The 25,460-nt window shown below is 43.5% G+C and overlaps 4 protein-coding genes across 8 annotated transcripts in view; 2 read left to right on the top strand and 2 right to left on the bottom strand.

Moving 5' to 3' along the window:
- Nucleotides 1-11,474, bottom strand: part of magixb (MAGI family member, X-linked b) — a 37,670-nt gene extending 26,196 nt beyond the window's left edge. For 4 of the 5 annotated variants that reach the window (XM_076741412.1, XM_076741415.1, XM_076741416.1 and 1 more), the window contains exons 1-2: nucleotides 10,614-10,913; nucleotides 824-1,113 (exon numbers count right to left, since the gene is read on the bottom strand). In XM_076741412.1, the coding sequence (XP_076597527.1) occupies nucleotides 824-1,113; nucleotides 10,614-10,696 (373 nt within the window). In that variant the 5' untranslated portion in view covers nucleotides 10,697-10,913. Of the gene's footprint in view, nucleotides 1-823; nucleotides 1,114-10,613; nucleotides 10,914-11,195 lie in introns of those variants that run through there. The other variant, XM_076741413.1, reaches the window with a different exon arrangement.
- Nucleotides 11,475-12,377: 903 nt separating this feature from the next.
- On the top strand, nucleotides 12,378-17,310 carry gpkow (G patch domain and KOW motifs). Its single transcript, XM_076741204.1, has 11 exons — nucleotides 12,378-12,582; nucleotides 12,805-12,974; nucleotides 13,072-13,217; nucleotides 14,500-14,606; nucleotides 14,834-15,038; nucleotides 15,176-15,308; nucleotides 15,656-15,839; nucleotides 15,988-16,108; nucleotides 16,387-16,456; nucleotides 16,880-16,965; nucleotides 17,046-17,310. The coding sequence occupies exons 1-11, from the start codon at nucleotides 12,389-12,391 to the stop codon at nucleotides 17,172-17,174; spliced, it is 1,545 nt and encodes a 514-aa protein (XP_076597319.1). The 5' UTR covers nucleotides 12,378-12,388; the 3' UTR covers nucleotides 17,175-17,310.
- Nucleotides 17,295-20,589, bottom strand: pqbp1 (polyglutamine binding protein 1). Its single transcript, XM_076741205.1, has 7 exons — nucleotides 20,497-20,589; nucleotides 19,586-19,653; nucleotides 19,377-19,488; nucleotides 18,642-18,742; nucleotides 18,243-18,425; nucleotides 18,095-18,152; nucleotides 17,295-17,781 (listed from the first exon to the last, which is right to left on the bottom strand). The coding sequence occupies exons 2-7, from the start codon at nucleotides 19,650-19,652 to the stop codon at nucleotides 17,631-17,633; spliced, it is 672 nt and encodes a 223-aa protein (XP_076597320.1). The 5' UTR covers nucleotide 19,653; nucleotides 20,497-20,589; the 3' UTR covers nucleotides 17,295-17,630.
- On the top strand, nucleotides 20,589-25,364 carry timm17b (translocase of inner mitochondrial membrane 17 homolog B (yeast)). Its single transcript, XM_076741206.1, has 6 exons — nucleotides 20,589-20,637; nucleotides 21,253-21,352; nucleotides 21,442-21,505; nucleotides 21,748-21,876; nucleotides 21,982-22,092; nucleotides 23,337-25,364. Exons 1-6 carry the CDS (start codon nucleotides 20,612-20,614, stop codon nucleotides 23,423-23,425), a joined length of 519 nt encoding a protein of 172 aa, XP_076597321.1. The 5' UTR covers nucleotides 20,589-20,611; the 3' UTR covers nucleotides 23,426-25,364.
- Nucleotides 25,365-25,460: the final 96 nt, after the last annotated feature.

Below are 25,460 nucleotides of genomic sequence, written 5' to 3'. Positions count from 1 at the left end.
CGCCTGGTGTCCTGTATTTCAGGGCTGCAGCACAGGGAGTTGTAGTAGTAGTAAGAGTAGGAGGAGGTGTGGTACAGCAACCCGGCGCATCAGCTCATCCATCACTGTCCACACTACACGCAGTCAAGCTGCCCAGGGAGAGCAAGGCAGGCTTCAGAAATGATAATGGATCTACCAGCAGCAGAGGGACTGGGAGCAAAGGTCCCCATTTACACCCCTGCGGCCAAATCAGCTATCAATCTAGGAAGCAAGGCCATCGGGAGCCGCAGTCAGGTGACACTCCGGTGACATATTGCTCTGTTCAGAGCCAACAAAGACATCCGTTACCCCGGCCCCCTGTTCGAAACATCAAGGCCCCTGGCCGGTGACAGACAAGTATATCGCCACACTTTTGTCATGTGTCATCGGCAATTTTGACCTCCCTACCAACATATTGACCGATCGCCTTGACACATCCGGACTAATTGATGAGCGCAGATCAGCGTCAGAATGCTTCAGGCTGCAGATTTGGCTTGCGAGAGTCAGAGGGGGGTTACTGAGCAAGATTATTGTGGATGACAGCTTGTGCGCCAGTGGAACAGATTGTTTGGGTGTAGTCCGATGAAGGAAGAGCGATGGTGTGCATAAACAGCAACAAGTTCAACTGTCTGCAGTGTTGGGGAGAGATTTAAGATTGAATGCATTATTATGGGCAAGGTGTAATAAGGAAAGGCAGTCTGTTATCGTCACACCTTGACTGCACAGTGATTATTTACACATCTATACCCAAACAAAGAGCTGCACATTGATTTATAGAGGGCTGAGTTATTGTGCTGAGTCATACCTGGTGACACAGTTTTGATGCGGATGGGATGGGGGCAGGAGTTGAGGACGCCACGGACATCTCCTAATGTCATCCCTAACACCGGTGTTCCCCCAATCTCTAGAATGATATCGCCTACTGTGAGTCCGCCCCCCGGAGCCGACGTGACAAAAGGAAACTCTCCATAATCTGCTCCTCCACCAATGGCGATCCCCAGCTCCCCCGACGAGCCCAGCAAGGGGACGAAGCTGTCCTGCACCTTGGAACGCCAGTGCAGCTTCTTCACCGCCGTCTTAGACATGGCAAATGAGCTGCAGAGGAAAGGAAACAGGATTGGAGGGTGAGCAGAAGGTGTGAGTCGAGAAAGAAAGTGTCAATTACACAAGAAGCTTGGGAATGATCCTGTGACTTCAGGCAGGAGGTTGTTTTGTTATTTAACCTTTGTCAGTTGTCTGTGCCTGAGGTCTGGGGAGTTGCAGTGTTTCACATCAGGACGTGTAAAAGTCATGAATAATTCCAGCTTCATGCGTTAGGATACTTTCTCTGAGAGCAGCCTGAAAGTCAGCAATAACACAGCATGGGAACTGTGTCTTTGTTTTATGCAAACATACTCCAGGACAGCACATGACAGTCCAACCAACCGACACTGAGACACTCCCTCATGTCCTCTGCGCCTTCTGCAGGCCGACGTTGTGTTTTCATATAAACACGCAAGATAGGAGTTAGAGCACAAGCACATCTTCAGTCACATGGGAAAATCCAGTCTGCGTTCGATGAAGATTCGGGTCATTGAATGCACGCGCGTTGTGACAGGCAAGCTAAGAACCTGTAGCTGCAGTCCAACACTGGAGTGCTCAGCATCGGTTCTGTTTCTGCAGTGATGTACGATGCTTTCACACAAATACAGATTTTTATAGATTTGTCAGGACAGTGAATAATCACCCCGTTTGTTTGCATGCTGTATCGTCCAGGACAGACCCTCCTATTGTCTCCTCAGTCACTCTAATGACATGTTTTTGTACTAATGGTTGCAGCTAAGGTGACAAATCTTATGGGAAAGCTTTCTTGAAAGTAGTGTGTTTTGCTGCATTATGTTTCCTGGGGAGCAGCTGCGTGCGCGTGTGCATGTGTGTGTGTGGGCTGAGGATGTCGCTGACATGGTGAAGATTTCTTTGAGACGACAGTGACTTGACAGCTGTGATGTCCGGAGAGAGCGGACAGTGTTCCTCTGACATTATCAGAGCAGCGCTGTCACCTTGACACACAGGACAGAGTAACACAAGGTGGGGTAACAGAATCCAAGCATGCCATGTAGATTATATAACAGAGAAAGCTCCGTATTAGAGGAATATCTTGACGTTTTTGGAAATATGCTTATCTGCTTTCTAGTCGTGAGCTTGATGAAAAGATCGATACCACTCTCGTGTCTGTCCATTAAATATGAAAAATATTGTAATGGCCAATCCTGTTATTGGAATTTTTAAACTTCCCAGTATCAGTATTGGTCCAAAAACCCAATCAGGTTTTATTTTTTACACTTTAGTCGTCCATTAAACAAGTAAGTTATATATCATTTTAATGAGTGAGCTTCAGAGATGCTGTTTTTCTCTTTGGACAGAGCCAGGTTAACTGTTTCACCCCCCACCTCGGGTCTTTATGCTAAGCTAAGCTAACGCTCTCCTGACTGTAGGTTTGTATTTGATGAGTGGTATCAATCTTCTTATCTAAAGCTCTGCAAGAACTCAAATAAGAGTACTTCCCAAAACATCAAACGATTCCTTTAAACTTAATTTGGATCACCTTTGCTAATACAAACTTGCTCAAATGCAATATTCCTGATGGACAACACTGATCTCCAGCTCCATTGTGTTCAGGAGATTAGCAATTACACATCAACAAGATCCAATCCTCTTAAGCGGCTGTGTGACTTTGATGATTGTCGGCTGACTCGGGATAACACGGCCAGGGCTTCCTTAAGTGCAGCACCAAGCCCAGACCCTCGCAGAGGCACCCTGGGCCCTGAGGTCCAGCAGGCCTAATGAGACTGCTTTAAAGAGTGAGAGGAGGACAGGATATAACTAATCCTTTCCACTTGACTGGTCATTCGACAGGCAGATCGGACAGATATCCTCTTCTTCCACCCTCTCTCCTACTGACTCGGCCTAAAGATCCCAGGGTCCCTGGTGTTTTTCTATACACAGAGACGGACAAATGAGGAGGAGGGAGGCAGGGAGCAGAGAGAGATTAGAAGATAAAAAGCAGAAATAGGGTGAGAATGAAACGTGTAACTATGAAATACAGATGGATTGTGTGTGTTTTCGTCTCACACTCTAAGAGAGGAGAGGAAACGGGAGAGTACAGAGGTCAGATAGAGATCGAGAGGCGCCACACAGCCTGAGGTTGGCGTAGGACTCACTTGTTTGACCTTACAGGGCTTCAGCTCAGGCGACATGAGTCAGAGTTCGGGAAACGGCTGAGCTGGTTGCCACAGCATCGAGAACCCAGAAACACACGACTTCCATTTCAATCCTGGTTCAAAGCCAAACGGCTGTCACTGCTGTTCTTGCACATTTGAATAAAACGCGATCAAACATGAAGTGTCGTTTACACCTGCATGTTTCAACCTCAAATCATGCTTATCGCTTCATCCTTGCCAAACAATGCCCCCAGTGCCTCCCTCTCTTCCCCACTGTGAGACCTTCTGCAGCAACATGCTCGACCCGCTTCCCCAAACCCAGCCAGCCGTCCGCCCACACGGAAAGCACAGCAATACAACTTGCATTAAGTGTGTCGTGAGAAGAGAATCAAAACAGAAGCATCAACTTTTCCCATCTAATCATACACAATATATTCCCATGTGCATCAGTCCTGAATAATAACTCTATAAGCCGCTAGTCTCTTCATGCTTTATCTAAAGATTTCTCAGAATTTCACAGCAGTTGGCTGTAATGATTAAAAAGCTAAAAATAAAGCATCTGATTGGTCTGGGGTATTATCCTATCCTGTTGGGCCTACACAGTCGCGATGTGTGTCTACATTATGCGCATGGAGGCAGAGTGTGTCGCCCGAGCTGTAGCTGTTGTCTTGACCTCCTGCGTCTGATGGGGGTTTAATGAGCCACAGCCTGTCAGGTCCGCTGAAGCCTGGACACGTCCCGCCGCAGACACACCCTGACACTGCTTTTCTCTCACTCCGCTGTGGGTGTTGAGGCTACAAACTGGCCCTGCACACTCATCGTACTGTGTTCACTTAAAACACAGTGCTGGGCTGGCATCAAGGCTGGGGAGGAATGCGCTGCTTCTGACAACCTGATCTCATCAGATTAGACTGTTGTGTAATTCTGTGTAATTCAGTGGGTTATATTAAGTAATCAGTAGTAGAAATTCATGTCATTTTCAATGTGATGTTGCCTTGTGGCTTCTTACCCCAAAACTATGCAGTCTACCTAAGAAACCCAACCAGTGAGAGCAACCAGATTTCATTCCAACGGCTGTCAGACGGTTAAACTCCAGCATCTGCATTGATGTTGTTTCACATCACAACATCGCAAACCTCTTTGCACTACTCCATTATTTATGTTAATATGTGCTAATGTCCATTACATCTGTGCAACTTGTGCAATATTACATATTTTTACTGTGCTTATATATTTCCAACCATCCAATAGTGCAATACACACTGTATTTTATTTTTCATATCTAACTCGTGCAATTCAAAGTATTCTTATCTTATCAGTTGAGCAGGTCTTGCCAGGAAAAGCAGTGAGATGGCTGCACTGTTTAGCGTGTTAGCATGCTAACATTCGCTAATTATCAAGTTGATGGGAAAGTCATTATTTTGCAGCTACTTGGTCGTAATGACGATGATGCAAGATAAAAAGTCTGAGGATCATGAAGGTGGTGAGGGGAACATGGATGTCTACAGCAAATATCAGGGCAATCTATCCCATAACTGTTAAGATATTTCACTAAAAACCATGTCAGCCTCGTGCTGACAACCAGACAACGTCTGTCCATACCGCTAGCATGTCTAAAACAGCATATATATTACTCCACATGAATTATATAGAGCCAACAACATAAATGTTAGATATAGAGGACACACTATATGGATTCAAGGATATAGAACCCTATAAAAAGAAGGCTCAATTGAAATTTCTGACCTTTAGGTCAGGAAAGAGCTGACCAAAACATATCGTGTTTCACTGACTTCCTCTCCACCATCAACCTGCTCAGGATCCCTGCAGCTTGCAACTTCGGCTGTCCACAGTAATTTCAAACCGCAGCAATCTGTCAATAGCAAAACACACATCCTCTGGACTTCGAGGCTATTCTTAGAGGTGGTTTTGTTTTTATCTTCTCACCATATTTGTTTAAATCGGACGGCACAAAGCAAATGCTCCAGGCTCTTCTGATCGGTGTAGAGTTTAAACAGCTGTGCCACACAGTGCTTTCTGGATGAACTATGTCTTTTAGCCCTGAATTAAATAAACACTCATGCTTGTATCCAGACAACATTCATTTTTCTTCATAAATTAATCAACCATAATGATTATTTTTTCCACTTGAAGGGAGTAAACTGTAATTTAAGCTTCATCTCAACAAATTTAACATTTCAATTGCTGCGCTGTAATAAGACCTTGTGGTGCAGCAGTGCTAATACTAAAATATCAGGTCCTATTAAGCTCTTCGCAGTGATTAGTCTAAAAAAGCCCTGGCAGCTCTTAGGCATGAGCAAAATACCTTTATTACAGGACAAATTAACGAAGCAGTTTTTTCAGGTTGGATCTCGGGGGTGTTAATTTATTAAAGTTACACAGATGAGCTTTGCCACAGAGCTCAATAATTCAAAGTCAACTTGAAGCAACGTCGCAAGGACATGAGGGAATAGTGCTGACATCGGGGTGGAGAGCATCTTGAAAGTCCTTCAGGAAAAAAAAAAGGTTGAGAGCACAACACATCAATTAAGACAAGTGAATAATTTAATCGGCAAAGCTAAGAAAGCGACAACGACTTCTCTTGACAGATTTATCCAGCGGGGTGAAGTCCAAGGTGCTCACACCTCCATTCGAAACGGCACTTAGAAACAATGAATCAGCCACACAAGCGTTAGCCAGGATGTTCACCTTCATTTTGGCAGCTCAACACCTATTCTAACACTCCCCCTGCATCAATAACATAAGTGAGGCTTTATGGTGAGAGCAGTGTCTGTCAGAGTGTCTCCTCGTGTTCCTGATGTCTATCTACATGCCGGCCCTCATCCCCATCAAAGCCGTCTCTCAGCTGGTAGATCGCTCTCTGACATAATCGGCTTTGACCACAACAGAGTTTCTGAAACTTCTGACCAGAAACTTTCCACATTGCCATGAAAAGTTGCTCTAATTCACCTCCGACGCTCTCGGTCTGTCTAACTCTAAACGTTCATGTCACCGAGCAGCTTTCCTGCACTACACGAGTCGGCTTACGCTCATAAAAGCTTCTGTTGGTTTGACTTGGCGGAGCCACGCTCGCTCCAGTGTCCACATTCTGTTTCCGCTCTAAATGAGGTCTACGATAATGAAATTAGCCTGTTCAATTAGCTCAGCTAGAATGCTCTATGAATTTATGTAAGCGTGTTTGGTATTTTATGCACGCTCACTGAAAGTTCAAGGCAGTGAATAGTTGTCATTCCTAAATGTGAATTTCTGAGAATATTGATGGACTGACTGTGTGTTTTGTCAGCTCGAATGTGACCAGAATGGCGAGTGGCTCCATTTGTTGGTCTCTCTGCAAGCACTCGCAGTGAATAAACAACAGAAAAGACTCGAGGTTCTTTATAAGTCTGCATAGACCAGACCAAAGTCAGCATGACTGATGGTTACATAATGAAGTTATTACTGACCACGTGCACTCTAGCTGCACATCAACAGTACACTTAAAGAGAGCGGTCATCTGTAATCTGCTGGTTGTATTTTCAATTAATTAGTATAATTGTTAAGTGTATAAAATGTCTTTAAATGTCTCCTTATATCCAGCAAGTTCAAAACCTAAAGATGTTCAATTAACATAATGAGAAATCTTCACATTTGACAAGCTGGAACCTGCGGATGTTTGCATTTTTTATTGGATAAACGACTGAAATGATTAATTGATCATCATAATAGTTGCTGACTACATTTCTGTTGATTTGACTGAAAAGATTAATCAATTGATTTCACCTCTAACTTTAATATTTTTGATTTGTAGTTGGTCGTTTTGGCCTGCAGATCAGATGAAAAACGCTTGTGGTGGGCTTTCACTACAATTTAGAAGATTAGCAATTAATCGATTATGGAAAAAAATAACGATTGCTAATGAAATAATCGTTAGTGGTAGCTCTAAATAATACAAATGACTAATTGTTGGTAACATTATTTTTTAACATTATTCAACAGGAAAGTATTGTACAAGAGCCTCAACTAATGATTATTACTGATTAACTTGCCAATTTTTAAAATGATCAATTCATCTAAAAACATCCGATTGTGAAAAATGTCCATTGTAGGAATTTTTAAATCTCAAGCTGACGTCTTCAAATGTCTTGTTTTGTCTGAGTGACAGCCCAAAACCCAAAGATATTTAGCTTACCGCTGCATGATGAGACCCAGCAAATCCTCACAACTGATGAGCTGGACCAGTGAATGTTTAATATTTAATACAGCTTCAATCTAAGCTTAACATCATCAAATTTTCAAGCATTTCAGATGATATTAAAAACTGAAATTGAATATGATAAGCAAACTGAAAAAAATGAGCTTTCACTCTAGTTGAAAAGAAGCTATTTTGTACAAAGTTGAGCACAGGCGAGGAAGACAAACCCTTCGCTTGCGCCCATCTCACACACCAAGCGCTAAGCTCATCCCTTCACTCTAACCTGTAGTGAAGCACACTGCTCCTAATCTTACAGCATCCTCCCACAGGCGGTGTTGGAGGTCAGACAAGTAAGGCATCTTAAATAACCGCCGACCTTAAACTCATCTGAACTAATAGACTGGTGGAGTGGCAGACGGACAGAAAATGCACAAGAGCGCCGACTTCTCCATCTTATCTGACATCTGTGCCTTGACCTCTCCTTGCCGAACATTTACACCAAACTGTGCGAGCAACATGGGGTGCAGTAAAGCTCCCTGATGCTCACTCACTTTCAAATCTAGGGCACGGGAGTGCTCGACACAAAACAGACAGCAGTGGCAGATTTAAAAATAAAAGATTAAATGCTCGTGGGTTGAAAAACACAAAAAATCTCCCTCTGTCATACACACAACCGTGCACGCACACACATTTCTCTCTTACACACTCAATACAAACTCAATACATGGAAAAGCTGGTAAGAATATGAGGAATGAAAAGGACAGTCGCTGTTCTCTGCACGCCATCAATAAATCCACAATCTATTCCAGTGCGCGGTTTTATTAAAGCTGCTCTTGTGTTGACTGCATACAAAGGGACTTAGTGTAAGATTAAAACATTGTTGAGCGTTGGAGTGACACCCATACACACACACACACACACACACGCACACACACACACACACGCACACACGCACACACGCACACACCTTAGAGTGATGCTCAGTGATGTTCCCTTTGGAGAAACAGTATTTTTAACGTCACAGGATCAAGGTCAAGGCGGGGGGGTGCATTAGCGGGGCATGTTGCGTACAGTCTGCTCTGCTGAGGAATACCACCGTAACAACAGGTCCTCTTACTCAGTCTGCCAGGATGCATTACGCCCCTCTCTGCGATCACACATGAGCTCTCATCAGGAGGAGAGAGGAGTTTAATTAAACAGAGGAGATCAGCTCCTCAGCAAAGATGACGGATAAGAGAGACGGAAAATGGGAAAAGCAGGGAGAAATTAGGGAAATTAAAAAGAGGGTAATACAGAAAATAGAGCCGGCGCCATCCCGGGAGGACGAATGGAATAAAATAGTAGAATCAACACACAGGCGGGTGCGGTAACCTTATAAAAGAATGGCTGAAATCATAATAACAAAATGAATTATTCATGAGGCAATGGAGGGGAGGTTCAGTCCACTATAATGAGCATTTTTGTGAGGTCGCAGTTTGGTAACCTAAGCAGGCCCTCAAGTGTGTGTGCGTGTGTAGGTGTGTGTGAGCGTGCGCGAGAGTGTAAGAGAGATACTGCTGATTCAGTAGGGATGGGTGAAGGTGACCCTCGCCTGCTCCTGCTGCCTGTCTCACCACCTGATATTGATCCTGGTTGTCCAACTCAGATCTGACTCAAGGATACATGGATTCATTGCCTTCTTGACATTTCAAATATGGCACTGTGTAAATTGTAACTCCGCTCACTATCATTGATTAGTTATTGATTTGCTTCCTCACTCAGAGTCTAACCGCTTAACAGCGGCTTACCCAATCCCAATTGAATCTCAGTGTGTGTATAGGCAGGGACGCAAGCGGCACAGTTCCAACATGGAAATGTTTTTGTTGTTGTTGCTGTTGAAATTTCATATCAGACTCCACATGAACTGTTGAGGACTAAGAATAGAGCAGGCTACAACTGCAGAATCCAAATGCAGTGGCTGGGAGCAAAGGTTTGGACCACAGATGGGAGAATATGCCTGCGTAGCCCTGCCCTGTCAAGGGTAAACTGCCTTGCACACACACACACACATAACCCAACACACAGCACACACGCATGCACACTTTGTTTTCACCACACCTTAAAAAAGCAGCATGAATATGCATGACGCCGAAGGACACAGGAGGTACATAATTAGACAATCAACAACTCCCAGATGACATGCATTACTACGACAGAGGAGAAAAGCACCTCACTTCAGCCTCCCCTCTTGTTAGCAGTGAGAGCGGAGTCATGTTCATACGTCCATATGCATTTCCACTTACTGCCGGTTCAAACTTGGGCTGACAACTGGAATCAAAGGAAGACAAATGCAGGATAAAACCAAAAGGCTGCGCTCGGTTATGCTGTGAAACAGGTGCCCGGCTTTTACATGAGACTGAGGAAAACAAACAGTGGGAGGGCCAGAGCAGCAGCATGAGGGCATGTGTGGACACAGAAGCACCACATGTCTCTGCTTCTCTTCTCCAACCAATTAATGATTCATAATAACAGCACAACCTTGACTGCTCTCCAAACCCAGAGCAATGCACACTGTTAAGACAGGGTCACACGTCCATCACTTCCAAACAAGCTGCGTGTATCGAGCGGGGGACACACCCTAAACAAACAGCAACAACACGCATGCACTCAGAGCTGCGAGGCACTCGCGCACACTCCTGCACACGTGTGCGCACACACCTGGCCGTGACCTGCAGGGCACATTTTGTCTGTTTCTTATGCCAAAGTGGGCACAGGTGCAATGAACGTGGGCTTCTGTTTACACTTCATTAAAGCAATTTCTGAAGAAGTAAAAAAATAATAATAATAATAGTAGTTTACAAAAAAGGTCTCAACAAACTTTTTAATCCTAATGATGAGCTCACATACACACAGACACACACACACAGACACACACACAGGACCACTGTCAATGAATGTAAACCATGAAAATGACACTCTTATCCCTGAGATCTACCACCATCATCACAAACCCACATTCCTCACTCTCTCTTCCACACACACACACACACACACACACACACTATCTCTGACTAGTTTACATGCACACACCCTTTCTCTCTCTCTCTCTCTCTCTCTCTCTCTCACACACACACACACACACACACACACACACACACACCAAGAGACACTTGGATTACACACAACAGCTTCTCATATTTCTCATATTTAGGGAAAATACTGACCTGCCCTGGCGCTGACACACACACATTCTTTTCAAGCAGTTCAGCCTTTCAAAGAGGATCCGTTTGAACGCGTCTATATACATTGACCCGACTGAGGTTCAAAAACCAGCCTGCACTTTAAATAAATACGAGTTGCTTCGTTAAAAAAAAAAATACAAAAATTAAAATAAAGGGAAAAAAGCAGAAGCAGCCGTGTGCGTGTGTGATGAAAAAGCAGCGTGGGGATGCAGTGATGTGGGACCACCGTATCCCGGAGAAAGTGTGAGGCGATGCGCACGGCTGACGGGATATTTGGACAGTGATGCTCTGAGAGCGGCGGTGATCTGATGTAGAGAGAGAGGGAGAGAGGAGAGAGGAGAGAGAGGGAGAACACACACGCACACACGCACACATGCACACACGCGCACACACACTATCGGGCAAATCTGACAGCGGTTGCTTATAATTTTAGCAGCTGCTGCACAGCTATAGGCCAGACAACGTGGAGGATGGAGAAATGTCATGGTCCTGTTTAACTTGTGAGGAGTGTCTGAGCCTGCTGATCAATAAGTGACTTTGATTTGATTGTGAGGGATTTCTTACCTTCATGTTCGCCTCCTCCTCGTCAGGTCCTTCCCTCTAGTCTTCGTTTGGCGGATCGTGTAGGTTAATTAATTGCGGATGCGTGTGCTGCTTGATTCTGTTACAGCAATCAGAAAAGACAACGGTCGGTAAAGCCTGGTTGACCGGGTGGAGGTGTCATTGCATTGCAGGCGCGGTGCAATCAGGGCGCGGAGCGTCAATTGCCGAAGATTAGATTAGATCAGATGAAGGCTGTGCTGTCCGGTGCAAAGTGTGCTCAGGTAGATGTCCCTGCTTCCAAAAGTCACTTTTGACGGAAAGAAACAAAGACAAGAAGGCATGTGACAGGGTTACCTTGGCAAGTTAAGGAGCACGGAGGGGAGGGAATAAAAGAGTTAAAAGTACCGCCCCTAATTATTCTCAGTCTCGGTGTACCTGCATCAGCAGCATCACTTTTCGCTTACGAGTTATGACCAGGATTTAAAGGCGTGACGACCAGATTGTTGGTCAAGACACATTTGTAATATTTTTCCAGTGCCATTTGGTCACAGTGGCAAATCTTAAGTTTATAAAGCTGCGAGGGAAGTTTAGATAACACTTTAATGAGCCTCATAAGAAAAATGGGTCCTTGTAGTCACATGTACATAACCTATATCAGCCTTACCTCATCAATAATTCCTACTTAATGTTATTCCTGTAGAGCTAGAATAATTTTTAAAAAGAGTACGCACATAAAATTATGCAAAAAGAAAAGGAAAGAAAATGACGAAAAAGAAATGAATTAAATTTAAAGTGGAACAATTTCGGCTACAAATATAAAATGATCAGAAAGTGTACATATTAGATGCAAAACTACCATTTTGTATTTAGGTCTTCTGTTTTGACAATTTAATCCAGAAAATGTAATTTCACCGAGTATTATCAAGGACACACAAATTATTTTCTTTTATCTGTAAATATATACAAACTGTCTCCCTGCCTACCTTGTTCTGCCTTTCCTGTATAATTTAATCAAATTTTGATGAGCTAACGCGAACAAACCACTATTAAATCTCAGTGAAATCCACACTGTGCTAATGGGTGGTTGTACCTTTAATACCAATGCATGGTGGGAATTGTAGTAATTTGCACGAACATCAACGAAGCACGTTAATCAAAATTAAACTACGACTACCAGAATGCCTTTCTCCTTCTCCTGTCGATCACAAACAATAATGGCGTCGCACGGGGATGATACGGGTGCCGCTCAGTCTCTTGCTTCTGCGGACCAAGGAGAGAGAAAAAACGCGGCAGTGTCGTTTGGTTTTACGAAAACAGTCAGCAAATTTAAACCTTCGACTGGCGACGCTTTGACCAAGAAAGATGACAGAGATTACTTGACCGGAATTGACAGGAATGAATTGCAAAGGTGGGCTCCGTAAGCTAACGCTAGCATATCGTAGCATTAGCGTAACGGTTAGGTTTACGTTCTGATAACTAGTTTTTAATTTAATGATTCAGCTTTTATGTGAAGTAGGGGTATACCTCATCTAGGTAACGTCGGTATATACTTTATTTCGTACGGTAACAAGTAAATCTTGTTTTGAAGCGTCCCTGCCTGCTAGCTTGCTAACTTCTGTCTGTTCTGCAGTTCAAAACCATCAGAGAAGCCCAAAGAGCTCATCATCCCTCTGATCCAGAAGAACCGCTGGCACAAACCGGACCGAGCAAGCCAGAGCGAGGGCAGTGGAGGCAAAACACAAGAAACGACTCAAGACAGTGACTCCGTGGATTCTCAGGCTGTCAAAGAACTGATTGAAGGTGTGTTCATTCAGGAGATGCGGTTCAGTGTGTGCTCGTGTTTGGTTGGAAGGCTCTCATACACAGTTCCTTATATATCTCCAATCCGTGTGTGTAGACTCCCGGAGGCAGCTTGAGCAGTGGCAGAATGGCCCTCAGACGGAAAGAAACCTGAACCTCAGCATCCCTCTGCTGATGCAAAATAAAGTGCCCGACGGCTTTGAGGATGGAGACCATATAAAGGTGGATCTGCGGCCGGAATCTGTAAGTGTGGATACCAACTGTGTGACAGAAAAACTCTTTCATTCAACAAACTTGAATGACAAACTCTTTCAACACATTTTCTAACATAAGTGTTAGAAACATACTTAATCCTGACATGAGAGGATGCTACAGAAATAACTAAAATAGGGAACAACAGGTTAAAGGATAATGGTCCTGGTATCTTAGATTAATTGACTAAAGTGTTGAATCAGTGACAATAACAGGAGGTTGAAATATTTTTTTTTATCCTACTGTCCTATTTTAAAAATGCTCCTTGTTTTGATATCTAGGTAATGCTAGCTGATGCTGTATTATCTTCCAACAGTGAACATTCATGTAAATACACGTACTTTGTTGAGTTGCCTCTCTGGTTTTATTTCAAGCTTTCTACTGGTGGTGGCTTGGCTTTGCTGCCTTGCTCAAGAGTATTTGTATAAAAGCAGCTTGAGGAGGGCGTGACTCTCAGGCTGTGAGTTAAATATAATTTCTTTAAATGGTATCAGATTTGAAGATCACAATCTAAACTGCTAGAGAGGCGTTTCTGTGAGCATATGTAAATGCCTGACAGTACAAAATGTTTGGTAGGCCGGCTACTTTGAGTGAAATTTGAGTGTGTGTGAAAGTGCTGACGGTCAACTGAGTAGAAAAACACCCCCCGTGTGCACACACAGCTTGGCGCATGCGTATGGGCACAGATGACTGTGGCAGTACAGTAAAGCTTGGGTGGCAGACAGGCGTCAACATTCTCCCCAGAGACATGCGGGCAGCCAATCAGATCCCTCTCTGTTCCTTTTCATCGGAGGCCTCACGCCTCGTCACTGTCATCCCATCTCGGCTCTCAGTCGCTGTAGATGTGACTGTCAGAACACGAGAGTCAGGGGAAACTTGCTCCGCTGTGCCCCGCAGCTCATTTCAATGCCGTCTCCTGTGTGAGAGCCGGCTCCCAGCTTCCCTCAGAGGAAAGCCTTCAGTGGAGACAGAGATGAGCCGGGCCACTGCTCTGATGAGGGCTGCTGTGGCTGCTGCCTGGTGACTGTAGTCAGCCCGGGCTGGGTCTGACAGCCTGGAGCCAGAAAGGCTGACTAAGACCAACATCATAAACTGCTTCTCCATGACAGTTGGCACTAACAGTTTTTTTTCTGTGCTTCAGAACTCAGAGATTACATAAGCGCCTCGTTTAACCCTGATACACATTTTAATGCAGACTGTGGTGTCTGTTTCTCATCGTGTTAGAGTGTTTAATGTGTGTGTCGATTTTCAAAAAGATCTATGTGTTTGTCAGTCAACAGATGCGGATTATGAGAGCGTTCCTGTTGAGGCCTATGGACTCGCCATGCTGAGAGGGATGGGCTGGAAGAAAACAGAAGGCATTGGACGCACATTTAAACAGTGAGTCACAAACTGAGCCCTTGCTTTAACATTTACTCTCCTAATTTAACATAATGCCAAAGCTGCACCACCGTGGTGTTCAAATAATTAAGTGTCTTTTAATTGTCTGTCTGTTTTGATAAAATATGTTTGGCTCAGGCTGTTTCCACCTCCACCCCCCTTTACATTCTGCTCATGTCCATCTCTTTGTTCATTGATTTAGTGCTGTCGTTCCCTGTCTGCTACAGAGACGTGAAGCCAATTGAACACCAGCTCCGTCCAAAAGGTTTGGGTCTCGGAGCTGATCGTTCAGCAATAAAAGACCTGGAGCCCAGCAAACGTCAGCGACCCCCCAAGCCGGGCGAGGAGCGAGCGAAGGAGGAGGAACTCGTGATGGGTCCAGGCGGCTGTGTGCTGGTGGAGTCCGGGGCACATAAAGACTTGTATGGCAAGGTGGAGTTGATCTGAAATGTGATATTCATCATTGTTGACATGCTCTAACCTCCTGAAACAAAAATATCACACAACTACCTGTTTGGTCTCAGTATTGTTTTCTCTGAGTAACTTTATCTCTGATTCATGTGCTGCAGATTGAAGGCGTCGATCCAGACAACGCTCGAGTTATGGTGAAGCTGGCTATTGGCAGCAAGACTGTGACAGTGAGCCAATACGCTGTTAAACTGGTTGGGCGCAAAGAATACGACAAATACAGCAAAGACCTCAGTAAGTAACTCTGGACAAATGAAATAGAAAAGATTACGTTTCTGGGTGATAACGAGCTTTGATTCTGTGCTCCTGTGTGCCAGATTAGATGATATTTCTATTCTACTATGATCAGCACTTGTCACCATTGGAAATTGAAATGAATATAATTGTTGTTTGCAGCGTTAGTTGTGTGAGGCCTTCATGTGGAAAAAAACCCAAAACTGATTCAGCCACATCTTTTGTTTTCAGTGATTTCAGCTGCCTTGCTTTAAGAATACAAACACAGACTCACGACCGTGTCTGTGTGTGTCTGTGTCGCCACTTTTTACTTAATGCCACGATAACTGGGTGTTTCCACCAACCAGGTCGCCTCAGCAAAGCCCACAAAGACAAGGAGAAGGAGAAGGAGAAGGAGAGGGAGAGGGAGAGGGAGAGGGAGCACCAGAAGCGGGAGGAGAGAGAGAGGAGAAGTAACAGTGATGAGGGGAAACACAAGTCTTCAGAAAGAGATGAGAGGAAGAGGAAACACAGAGAATCCAGTCAAGACAGGTGCGTTTCCATTAAAAGACGAAGGTGCTTTTCATCTTTCTTATCGAGCAGCATTTTAAATGTTCTCATTTTATACACTTGGTTAATAACGTGTCAGTGTTTTGTTGGAGGAAACATGCTGCATGTTTGTCTTCTGTGTCCTCTGTAGAGAAAAGCCTCCAGTGAAGGAGGCACGGCGGCCACCGGCTCCCCCCTCCTGGCTCCAGAGGGACTTGAAAGTTCGCTTTATAGACAGAGCTTTCAAAGGGGGCAGGTACTACAACTCAAAGGTACCAATACACCCCCAAGACATCGAATGATCATCAAAGCATCTGTGCTTTGTGTCAAGCCTCCTTTGGATCAGGGAGTTTCTGTTATTGTAAACCAAGAATGTTTGATTAATTGCATTGTTCTGGATTAAAGCTAAAGCTTCTAAAACACACAGTTTAGAGAAAAGCTATGAAATATTGTACCATATCTTCAGCTGCAGTGTTTTATTAATTATAAAGGTTGCAGTTTAATTTTTTTTTTAATCACAGCTGTTAAGTTCAGTCTTGTTTTCTTGTAGATGCGTGTGGAGGACGTCCTGACACCGACTACCTGTGTGTGTCGAACTGAAGAGGGAAGACTGTTAGACGGTGAGTCATGAGTGCCGTCTCAGTCTCTCTTGGCGTTCGCTCTCTCTCTCTTTCTGGTGTGAAATGTGCAAAATATGTGTTGTAACAATGCCTGTGAGTTTTCATTGTACATCTGGCAAGCTTAGGTGCTATTCTGAAAACCATGGATCCAGGTACCCATGGTTCCTCTCTGTCATGTTGTACAACCTGATTGGGGATTATGTACTATACCTTGATACTGTAGATTTTTTAAACACGTATACGTCTCTACTTACTCACTCTTTTTGTAAATGGGGATAACTGATTAGTGGTTGGGCATTATTTGTGTCTGTTAAAGTGTGTGTCACTGCAGACAGTCAAAACTTATCTCATTCTTGTACTTGAGCGTTGCTATCGTTTCTCTTTCATTCTTTAACTACCTGCTGTTTCCTCTTCCTGTGGCAGATGTGAAGCAGGACATGCTGGAAACCATCGTTCCGAAAAGTGAGAATGATTCTATAATGGTTGTTCTGGGCGAGCACAGAGGACAGGTGAGCAGAGGATCCTCTTTCCTGCAGGATGCGTGCTCTGGTTTCTGCTGTTACTCATTGCAGTATTTCCGTTTGTTCAGGTCGGCCGTATTCTGCAGCGGGACAAGAACAAGTGCAGAGCGATGGTGCAGCTCGACCGACACGAGGAGAAAGTGTTCACGCTGGACTATGACTGTATTTGTCACTACGTAGGAGCAGCAGTCCACTGATCCACATTCATCCAGATATTCCCTGTCCCTTTCCCTCCCCATCTGAAATGTCGTTTTTGTAACGTGTTCAAAAATAATGGATGTCTTAAGATTTGAAAGCATTGCCATTTTGTAATAAAACATTGTCAAGAGTTTTATTTGCACGGATGTTATTTTAAGATCTATCACCACACCAGAAAGAGAGTCATTTTCACAGTTAACTTTACATTTATTAGCAAATGATGTCCACTAATGGCCCTAACATCAACAAGAAAGTCAATCTTTAGGTCATATAAAAACATATTTACAGCTGCTCTACACGTTCGATGGAGTATGAATGCACTGGCGGTACAAAAGCTCAGCGCTCAAGTTTCAGAACAAACAGAAAACTTAAAGATGTCAGGCTGTAACGGCAGATGTGAGCAAAGGGAAGACAAACTGTACAGCTGAGTCTTTGCTGGTTCCCAGGAGCTCGGTTTACTCTTTGGGTATTTGGTTTGCTGCGTTAGCCCGAAGCACGGCTCCTGGACTGGGGTACGGCCGCTGCTGGAACAGAGGCCCCGCCGCTGTGGTGTCTGCACCCGTCTTTGCTTCATTACGCTTGGGCAAACCACTTGACCATGTGCCCCTGTAAAGGTAAATAAGACCAGAGGATAGAGTGGCATCATTTATCAGAATCAGATCATTTGTAACATATATATCATCTATAATAGAGTATCTGTTCATCTGTAGAGATCATAGAACCAATGGCGATACTATCACTGCAGATCATTTGTTAACGTGGCCAATGAAAGGAGGCAGGCAGTCATTCCGCCTCCTGCTTTGTCCCCCCTGTAATGCTTTGATTCTGTTCTGTGCTTGTCTCCCAACTTTACGGACGTGCGAGACTGAATTTAAAGAAAGGACGAAGGGCTTGTTGACGATCATGACTGTAAATGTACCTTGGGGCATCAGAGTAAGCACTTGGATCCATGGGGTCCATCTCATCATCTTTTCTCCCTGAAAGGAAAATAAACATGTAACATGGATCCGTGTGAAAAGCATTGATTTGAAAATGCTCGTGTCATATGAAACAGATGTAAACATTACCTCTTTTGTTCTTGCTGTACGGTGCTATGTCATCCCTCCGCTGCTTCCTCCTGTCTCTGTCCCTCCCTTCGTCCCTCTCTCGGTCTCTTTCCCGCTCCCTTTCCCGATCTTTGTCTCTGTCCCGCTCTCGCTCTCTGTCTGGCTTCTCAAACTGCCTCTCCGTTCGTTCATCTCCTCCTTCAACTGAAAAATGAAAATAAAATAAAGACACACAGCCAGAAAATGAACTATTGCCAGAATTCTGCAAAAACAAACTGCATTCTGAGATTATTTGCCAAATGATGATCAGACTTGCAATGACTGGTGAGTCACTGCAGAGTACATATAACAGATGTCCACTGCAATGCTCCTAACTGTGTCATCGAAATGTTAAGTTATGGAGGCTTTAAAATGCCATACCTCTAATTTTCTTGGCAGGTTTTGTTACCACTGCAGTTGGGTCATTTGGGGACAGCCAGGCCACCAAATCTGTCTCCACATTCCAGTAATAAGGAAGGCCGCTGTGGGTTGAAAGACAAACAAAATCAAATGGTTGATTCTGCAGATTTACTAATTGGTGATAAGTAATGATGATTAATGCCATCATGAAATGTAACTATAACACTATAAACACAACATACAGAAGACACAAGTGTTAAATATTAAATAAGACGTGGGAAAATGATCAGAAATAACCATGTCATGAAATGTTTCACCTGACAGTGAAAGTAAATTTATTGCAGGTCATTCTTTAATCCAATTCCAGCAGTTTTTATTGCAAAATGTCCTTTTCCCAAAATCAGTTTTCATTTCACAACACCATATTTTCACATTTATTTTATAATGCTACTCTTCACCACAAAGTCAACAGCCTTCACCACATAAATTAGGCTACAAATGACTGAAAAACTACATTTTTATGGCCACCGGTTATTTTACATCAAAATAATCTGTTTTACTGACCCCAGAAACATTAATCCATCAGGAGGTTTTTAAATAAGGTTGATGTTCATGTGTAATTTGTTATAGAAATCTGCTGCTTGAATGTCAGTTTGACCCATGATAAACATAATTGAGCAAAAAACAAATATAATTTTATGGTACTTTAACCCTGCGGGGTGCAGAATGAGTACTGCAGAAATCCAGTATACGTACCAAGCAGGGTCGAACACTTTGTACCAGTTTGGTGGTAGATTCTCCAGTCTGGTGGCTTCATAATCTACGTTGTTGTCATCATAATCTTCAGCAATAATCTCCTCATCTACCTCTGGATGAATTAGAGGAGAAACGTTGGTACGGGACATGTGGGAAATGAATGAAACATACAGAAAAATGTCTGAATGCTACAGGCTCCAGGGCACTACCTTGCTCTGACGGTTTAACAATCCCTCTCTTGGCCAAGCGGGCCAGCAGTGCTGGGGGTAGAGGCATCCTGCAACAGAGAGAAGGAAGGATTAACTCATGATGGATGCAACCAGGACCAAAAAAACCCTCATCCGCAGATAAATATAACACAAAAAAATCTACATTTAGATTCTGGTTTATGTATCAGTAAATTGAATATCTGCAGGTTTTGGACTGGTTCTTGGAGAAAATGAGCCATTTGATGCCAAAATATTGGGCCCACAGCTTTCTAACATTTTACAGACCAAAAAAAATGACCACTTCTATGGTTTTTGACGGTGTGAACAGCTTCAGATCCACTAACTCAAACTCTGCAGCACAGTCACTGCAAAGCACTTCTACAGTCAGTCACAAAACATCAAAGCCTGTACTGATCAACAGCCATATTGCTGTGAAGCTACCGTGAACGTTATCCTGAAATGTAAGGAAATGCCCCTGAATCGGGATTGAAGGTTGGCTGAGGAAACTTCACTGCTGCCGATACAGCGGTTCATCTGTATTTCAGTATCGTTCATGCGGCACAGTAGCGTTTGGTCATTGACTCCCTGCATGCCTGTGGCTCCCGGTGCAGCGTTAGCTTATGTGTGCGTTGCTACCCTGTTTTAGCTTCTCATCTCCAAACACAAGCAAATAAGCTAAAAAAAAAAAAAAATATATTCGCTCAATTCAAAATAACCCATTTTTTGCGCAATAAAATGTTTAATTACACAGAACAATCGCACCGCCCGCTCCGTAAGTTAGCCATGTCAACAACTGGAAGGATAAAGCAACGGATACACCTGTAAGCCTCGTAAATACACCTACATCACGCTAATACTAACAACAGACACTTTACTACAAATCTGAATGAATAAAAACCAATCGAGCTTACCTGTTTTTATAAAAATCGCCTCTTGGATCTGAGGTGAGGGAACGGTGCTACTTCCCACAACAGCACACGGCGCGCACAATGATGACGTTTCACTGGGCGCTTGACGACAACAAACATGGAGGAATATGCCCGCGAGCCTTGGTAAGATTAGTTTTTAAACGATTTCCTTTCGTTATATGGTCAAAAATGTCAACCTGTGGCCACAGTTTTGTCTTCTTAATGTCATATTCGAGCTGTTGAGAGAGTGAGCGGAGAGGCTCTGTGAGTTAGCCGGCTAGCTTAGCCAGGGGTCAGGGATATTAAGAGATAAAGCTGCGGTTAAGTATGAAGCCTCAGATAACTTAACGTTGCTAATGGAAGCTACAGCAACTTTCTGTTGAAGCTAAACATACCAGTGTTTTTAAGAGACAACTGAAGATGTGATGACCAGAATTAAAGACTTAAAATATAATTCAGATGTTACTCATATCTATGGCTGTCCTGCACAGAGACAGACTCGTGTCAACCAAAGACAAATCCTGGACCAGCTCCCAGGACAGGAACTATGGCTTTGGTGTCACTGGTGTTTGCAGGGGTCTCTCAAGAATCAGTGGCTATGATTCTTCAAATAATTGAATTAACTCATTTTGTGAATTGCAGGCTGCAGTTGTCCAATGATATGCATTTAATGGCACATGCAGGGCTGCAATTCACAAGTATTTTCATAGTTTAGTGATTTGCGTTTTCTTCCTCTCTCTCCTGAATGCATCCCTGCAGTCCCTGGAGGATCGTGGATGACTGTGGAGGCGCTTTCACCATGGGTGCAATTGGAGGAGGGCTGTTCCAGGCGATCAAGGGCTTTCGTAATGCCCCCGCAGTGAGTTCACCACATAATACAATTTGGTCTCGTCAGGTTTTAAAACGCTGAATTCAACAGTCCTCTAATGCTAAATGCCAATGTTTCAGGGAGTCGGACACAGACTGAGAGGCAGTGCAAATGCTGTGAGAATAAGAGCTCCACAGATTGGAGGTGAGACGGTCGTCCTTTGTAACCGTGACTCGTTTCTTTTACTGTAACTCTTGGAGTATTCTTATTTTACATATTAGAGTTAAATCCCATCATTCGTTGTGTATAGTCAATGATTTACCTGCAGAAGGGTTTGCTGTATTTCACAGAGTCACTGACGGGTAACATTTCTCCGCTTAAAACTAAAATCATACCTTAAAGCAGACTTGCAAACGCCCACTGGTTTGTTTTTGGTGGTTTTGCAGGGAGCTTTGCTGTCTGGGGAGGTCTTTTCTCTACAATTGACTGTAGTTTAGTTCGCCTGAGAGGGAGAGAGGATCCTTGGAACTCCATAACCAGTGGTGCACTGACTGGGGCCATCCTAGCAGCACGCAGTAAGAAGAAGCTCATATACCAGAATGAACCTGACACCAGCTTCCTGCGTCGCTGACCACATCAGATTAATCAGTGTGACTGAATGAATTCTGTATTTTCTGCAGGTGGGCCGTTAACGATGATGGGCTCTGCCATGATGGGGGGAATTTTGCTCGCTCTCATTGAGGGTTTTGGGATCCTCCTAACCAGATATACAGCGCAGCAGTTTCAGAACCGTAAGTGACGCAGATTGAGTGGTGGACACAGTGAAACTTTTGTTGCTAAACAGATATTTCCCTCAGGAGTTGGGTGTATATTGGACCTTCACCAGGTGGGCAGAAACATGACTCCAGATAAATGCTAATTGATGCTAATGTCAGCAATTGTTTGCCAACAAGTTTGTCATCTAAACTTTAAAGGTGATAATACGTCAGTTTTCTGTTCAGTTGCACCCAAGTGCCAAAAAAATCCATTGTTGCAGGTTTAAATGAACAAGAGGAAAATCATTCAGTCACTGGATGAGTGCTCGTGCAGCGTAACGGCTCCTGCCTCCGTACAACCCTCCAGAACCTTCCAAACACAAGTGCTCTCACTGCAGTATTGTTAATACCTACTTATGTAAAATAATAATCATTCATGAATGGTCAGTTTGCAACCGGCAGCCCACGGTGTTAGTCTGCAGCACTGTGAGAAAAGCCTCTTTACACAACAACATCAATTAGTTGTTTTGTGTTGATTTTCTAGTCTTCCTGTAGTCTGACTCACAGGAAGCGGGCTGTTGGTTTAAGCCTGCCATTGGCTGACAATTTCAGTCGGCATTCTCCTCCCCTTCTGTTATCTGCGTGTTACTGTACAACAACAACAACAAGCTCCGAGCTCCGACTTGCCATTTTCAGCAACCTACACACTGAAAATGACAAGTTTCAATGAAGATTTGGATAATGTAGCAAGGCGGGCCTACAAAATTCTTTTGCTGGGATAAAATGAAGTGAAGTGTGGAGATAGGTCTGGCCAAGTGAGACTGGTATTCCTCTGATTAACTCTCCAAATGTAGAAAATGTTAAGGCTCCTCCAGCAGAGCTGCAATGGTCTCTAATGACAAAAGATTTCTAAATGATCTCAAACACGACGGGCACGGTTGAGGTCAGGTTTTGGTGTCAGTCTTGCAGAAACCACAAACAACAGACCACTGCCTTTGCTTCTTCACACTGTGGATGCAACAAATTGCAGCATTTTTTCTGAGACTGGTGGAAAGCCATGTTTTTCACAGCAGACATTTTGACTTGTTAAGTGGATGAGGGTGAGGGAACGTGGGCACACCAAAAAGATGAGTTGAGGGGCATAAGTGGACTGAAAATAAAGGTTAAGTGCATCTAAGAGAAACATACATTTAAACTTGATTTAATAACCACACGGATGAACAGGATACTGCCACAGAAACCTGAAATTAACTTTGTTGTGTCTTCCTTGTTTTCCTCAGCTACTCCCTTTGCAGAGGACCCCAGTCAGTTACCCCCAAAGGATGGGAGTCAGCAGCAGCAGCAGGGGGAGAAGGGGCAGTTTCAGTAGAGCGCAAACAGGACTGAGGTCAGCTGTGGACACAGCAAGTCAGACCAGAGAGTAGGGGGGACACCAGGCATTACAGCAGGTATCAGAATGACCAGGAGGAGGTGGAGATACTGGTCTGTACACTGGTGTCAAGTAGTTGCACTATTTGCTGTTATCTCAGGGTTAATCTCTATAGACAGAGATCTGCATCTGAATGCAGAATCTGTAGGCAAAGGACATGATTTTGTTATCGGAAGCGTTCTGGTTTCCGTTTGTTGTCCCTTTAGTGTTGACCAATCACCTTTGAGCAGACTTTGGTTGCGTGCAGGTAAACAGTCCATGTGGAACAGGCACTGGGAGAAATGCAATCTCATAACCCATCAGCCTCTCTGATGATAGTTGAGCTCTTTATTTATTCATTCATAGTTTATCTGCATTCATATGCAGATATCTGTTTATAGAGAGGAGCCAAAATGTCAAGTTGTTGTCAAGCCTCTAAATAGACTGTAAACAGTGATCACGGAAGAGGAAGTCTTGGTCTGGATGTCCATTATCTGGATGTCTGCTGGCTACACCGGGAGCCCTGAAATGCTGGCTGTTGCCCCCAGAGGCTAAATCATTATCAGACAAGAGCTGATGGGTTCTGAGATTGCCTCAGGGGTAAATTACTGTGAGTTTCCGTTATTTATGAGTGAGTGTTTGTATGTGAACATGGATTCTTCTGACAAACCTCATGTTTGCACCTCCAGCATGTCATGCCACATTTTCTGCATTAATGGTTATTCTGTCTTCACTGTGATAGGTTAAATATGCCAATGAAATCTAGATTTAAAATCAATTTGATTATTTAACATCTACAGTATCCCGTATATTAAAGGAATAGTTTGACATTTAGTGGAATTGTGCTATATTTGCCATTTTCTGGCCCAGAGTTAGATGAGAAGATCAATACGACTCTTGTGTCTGTGTGGTAAATATGTAGCTGGAGCTAGCAGCTGCTTAGCTTAGCATAAAGACTGGAAACAAGGGGAAACAGCTAGCCATGCTCTGTCCAAAGGTAACACATCTTGTATGTCTAATTTGTTTCATAACTATAAAATAACAAGTTGTTGTTTAAGGGGGGGGGTTTGTGCCAGTCTACTTCTTGGCCGGGCCCGGTCACTTGCTGGAGTCTTATCATCACTGTGAGGCTGCCAACCAACCGGCAGAGTTTGCATCTGTCTTCACTTGTAGCTCTTGCCAAGAAAGTGGATAATTCCTAAATCATCAAACTATTCCTTTACAGCCTCCAAAGATTTCATACTTGTGTGCACAGATTTAGTAAACAGTGAAGCCGGTGTTTTAATGGCTTCAAGGTCGAGCATTAAGAGAAGTGAGATGTCTGTTACATCACAGCTTTGAGTTTGAACATAGTGGGTAGAATATGTTTCTAAATGTTTAATTATGTCAGCAATCAATGCAAAGAAGTGTGTCTGTTTTTAAATGATGTGTGTGCTTAAGATGGATCCACGCTCAACCAAACCTCATTCCTTTCTCTGCAGTATCTCTTAATAATCTTACCTCACCCGCTTGTGTAATGTTGAATCTTTGTTGAACAGTTATTTTCTTACATATTAGAGGGATGAGAACAATTCATGTCTTCTCTGCAATATTGCAAAGTAGATGTAGTGTCTAGAAATCGTGGCTTGAATTTCTTAGCTCCGTTTGCCAGCTCATCATGCACACTTTGTCACTTTGATCACTGCGTTATCCGTCAATCAACCAAGCACTTTTAAAGTTCCAACTGTGTTTTCTTAAAATGTATCTGCACACAACAGAGAGATGACGCAGTGTGATCCTGTGTTTTGCTCTCAAACTATGTTTAGAAAGAGTGTTTATTTTATGTATTGTCTAAATATATTTATTATTCTATTTATCTTGCAGCTGTCAAAAAAAAAAAACAATAAAGGCATAAAATGTTTGTCAAGACTTCTGTTATTTTTCCACATGGTCCTGGCTTTAAAATGCACTGATGTAACCAGTGACATTAAAAACATGACTGTGCCTTTCTTTCTAT

This window comes from Chaetodon auriga, chromosome 10 (genome assembly GCF_051107435.1).
Source record: "Chaetodon auriga isolate fChaAug3 chromosome 10, fChaAug3.hap1, whole genome shotgun sequence".
In the NCBI taxonomy this organism is placed as follows: Eukaryota; Metazoa; Chordata; class Actinopteri; order Chaetodontiformes; family Chaetodontidae; genus Chaetodon; species Chaetodon auriga.
The sequence above is the reverse complement of the archived record's forward strand: the minus strand, read 5'-3'. Positions and strand labels throughout refer to the sequence as shown.

Excerpts from the sequence above, each read along its gene's own strand:
- timm17b (XM_076741206.1), top strand. The coding sequence starts at position 20,612 with ATGGAGGAATATGCCCGCGAGCCTTG. Across the intron at positions 20,638-21,252 it reads GAATATGCCCGCGAGCCTTG|TCCCTGGAGGATCGTGGATG; the intron begins GTAAGATTAGTT and ends GCATCCCTGCAG. Across the intron at positions 22,093-23,336 it reads AGCGCAGCAGTTTCAGAACC|CTACTCCCTTTGCAGAGGAC; the intron begins GTAAGTGACGCA and ends TGTTTTCCTCAG.
- gpkow (XM_076741204.1), top strand. The coding sequence starts at position 12,389 with ATGGCGTCGCACGGGGATGATACGGGTGCCGCTCAGTCTCTTGCTTCT. Across the intron at positions 12,583-12,804 it reads GACAGGAATGAATTGCAAAG|TTCAAAACCATCAGAGAAGC; the intron begins GTGGGCTCCGTA and ends TCTGTTCTGCAG. Across the intron at positions 16,966-17,045 it reads TGGGCGAGCACAGAGGACAG|GTCGGCCGTATTCTGCAGCG; the intron begins GTGAGCAGAGGA and ends CCGTTTGTTCAG.
- pqbp1 (XM_076741205.1), bottom strand. The coding sequence starts at position 19,652 with ATGCCTCTACCCCCAGCACTGCTGGCCCGCTTGGCCAAGAGAGGGATT. Across the intron at positions 18,743-19,376 it reads AAAGTGTTCGACCCTGCTTG|CGGCCTTCCTTATTACTGGA; the intron begins GTACGTATACTG and ends TTCAACCCACAG. Across the intron at positions 18,426-18,641 it reads ACCTGCCAAGAAAATTAGAG|TTGAAGGAGGAGATGAACGA; the intron begins GTATGGCATTTT and ends TTCATTTTTCAG.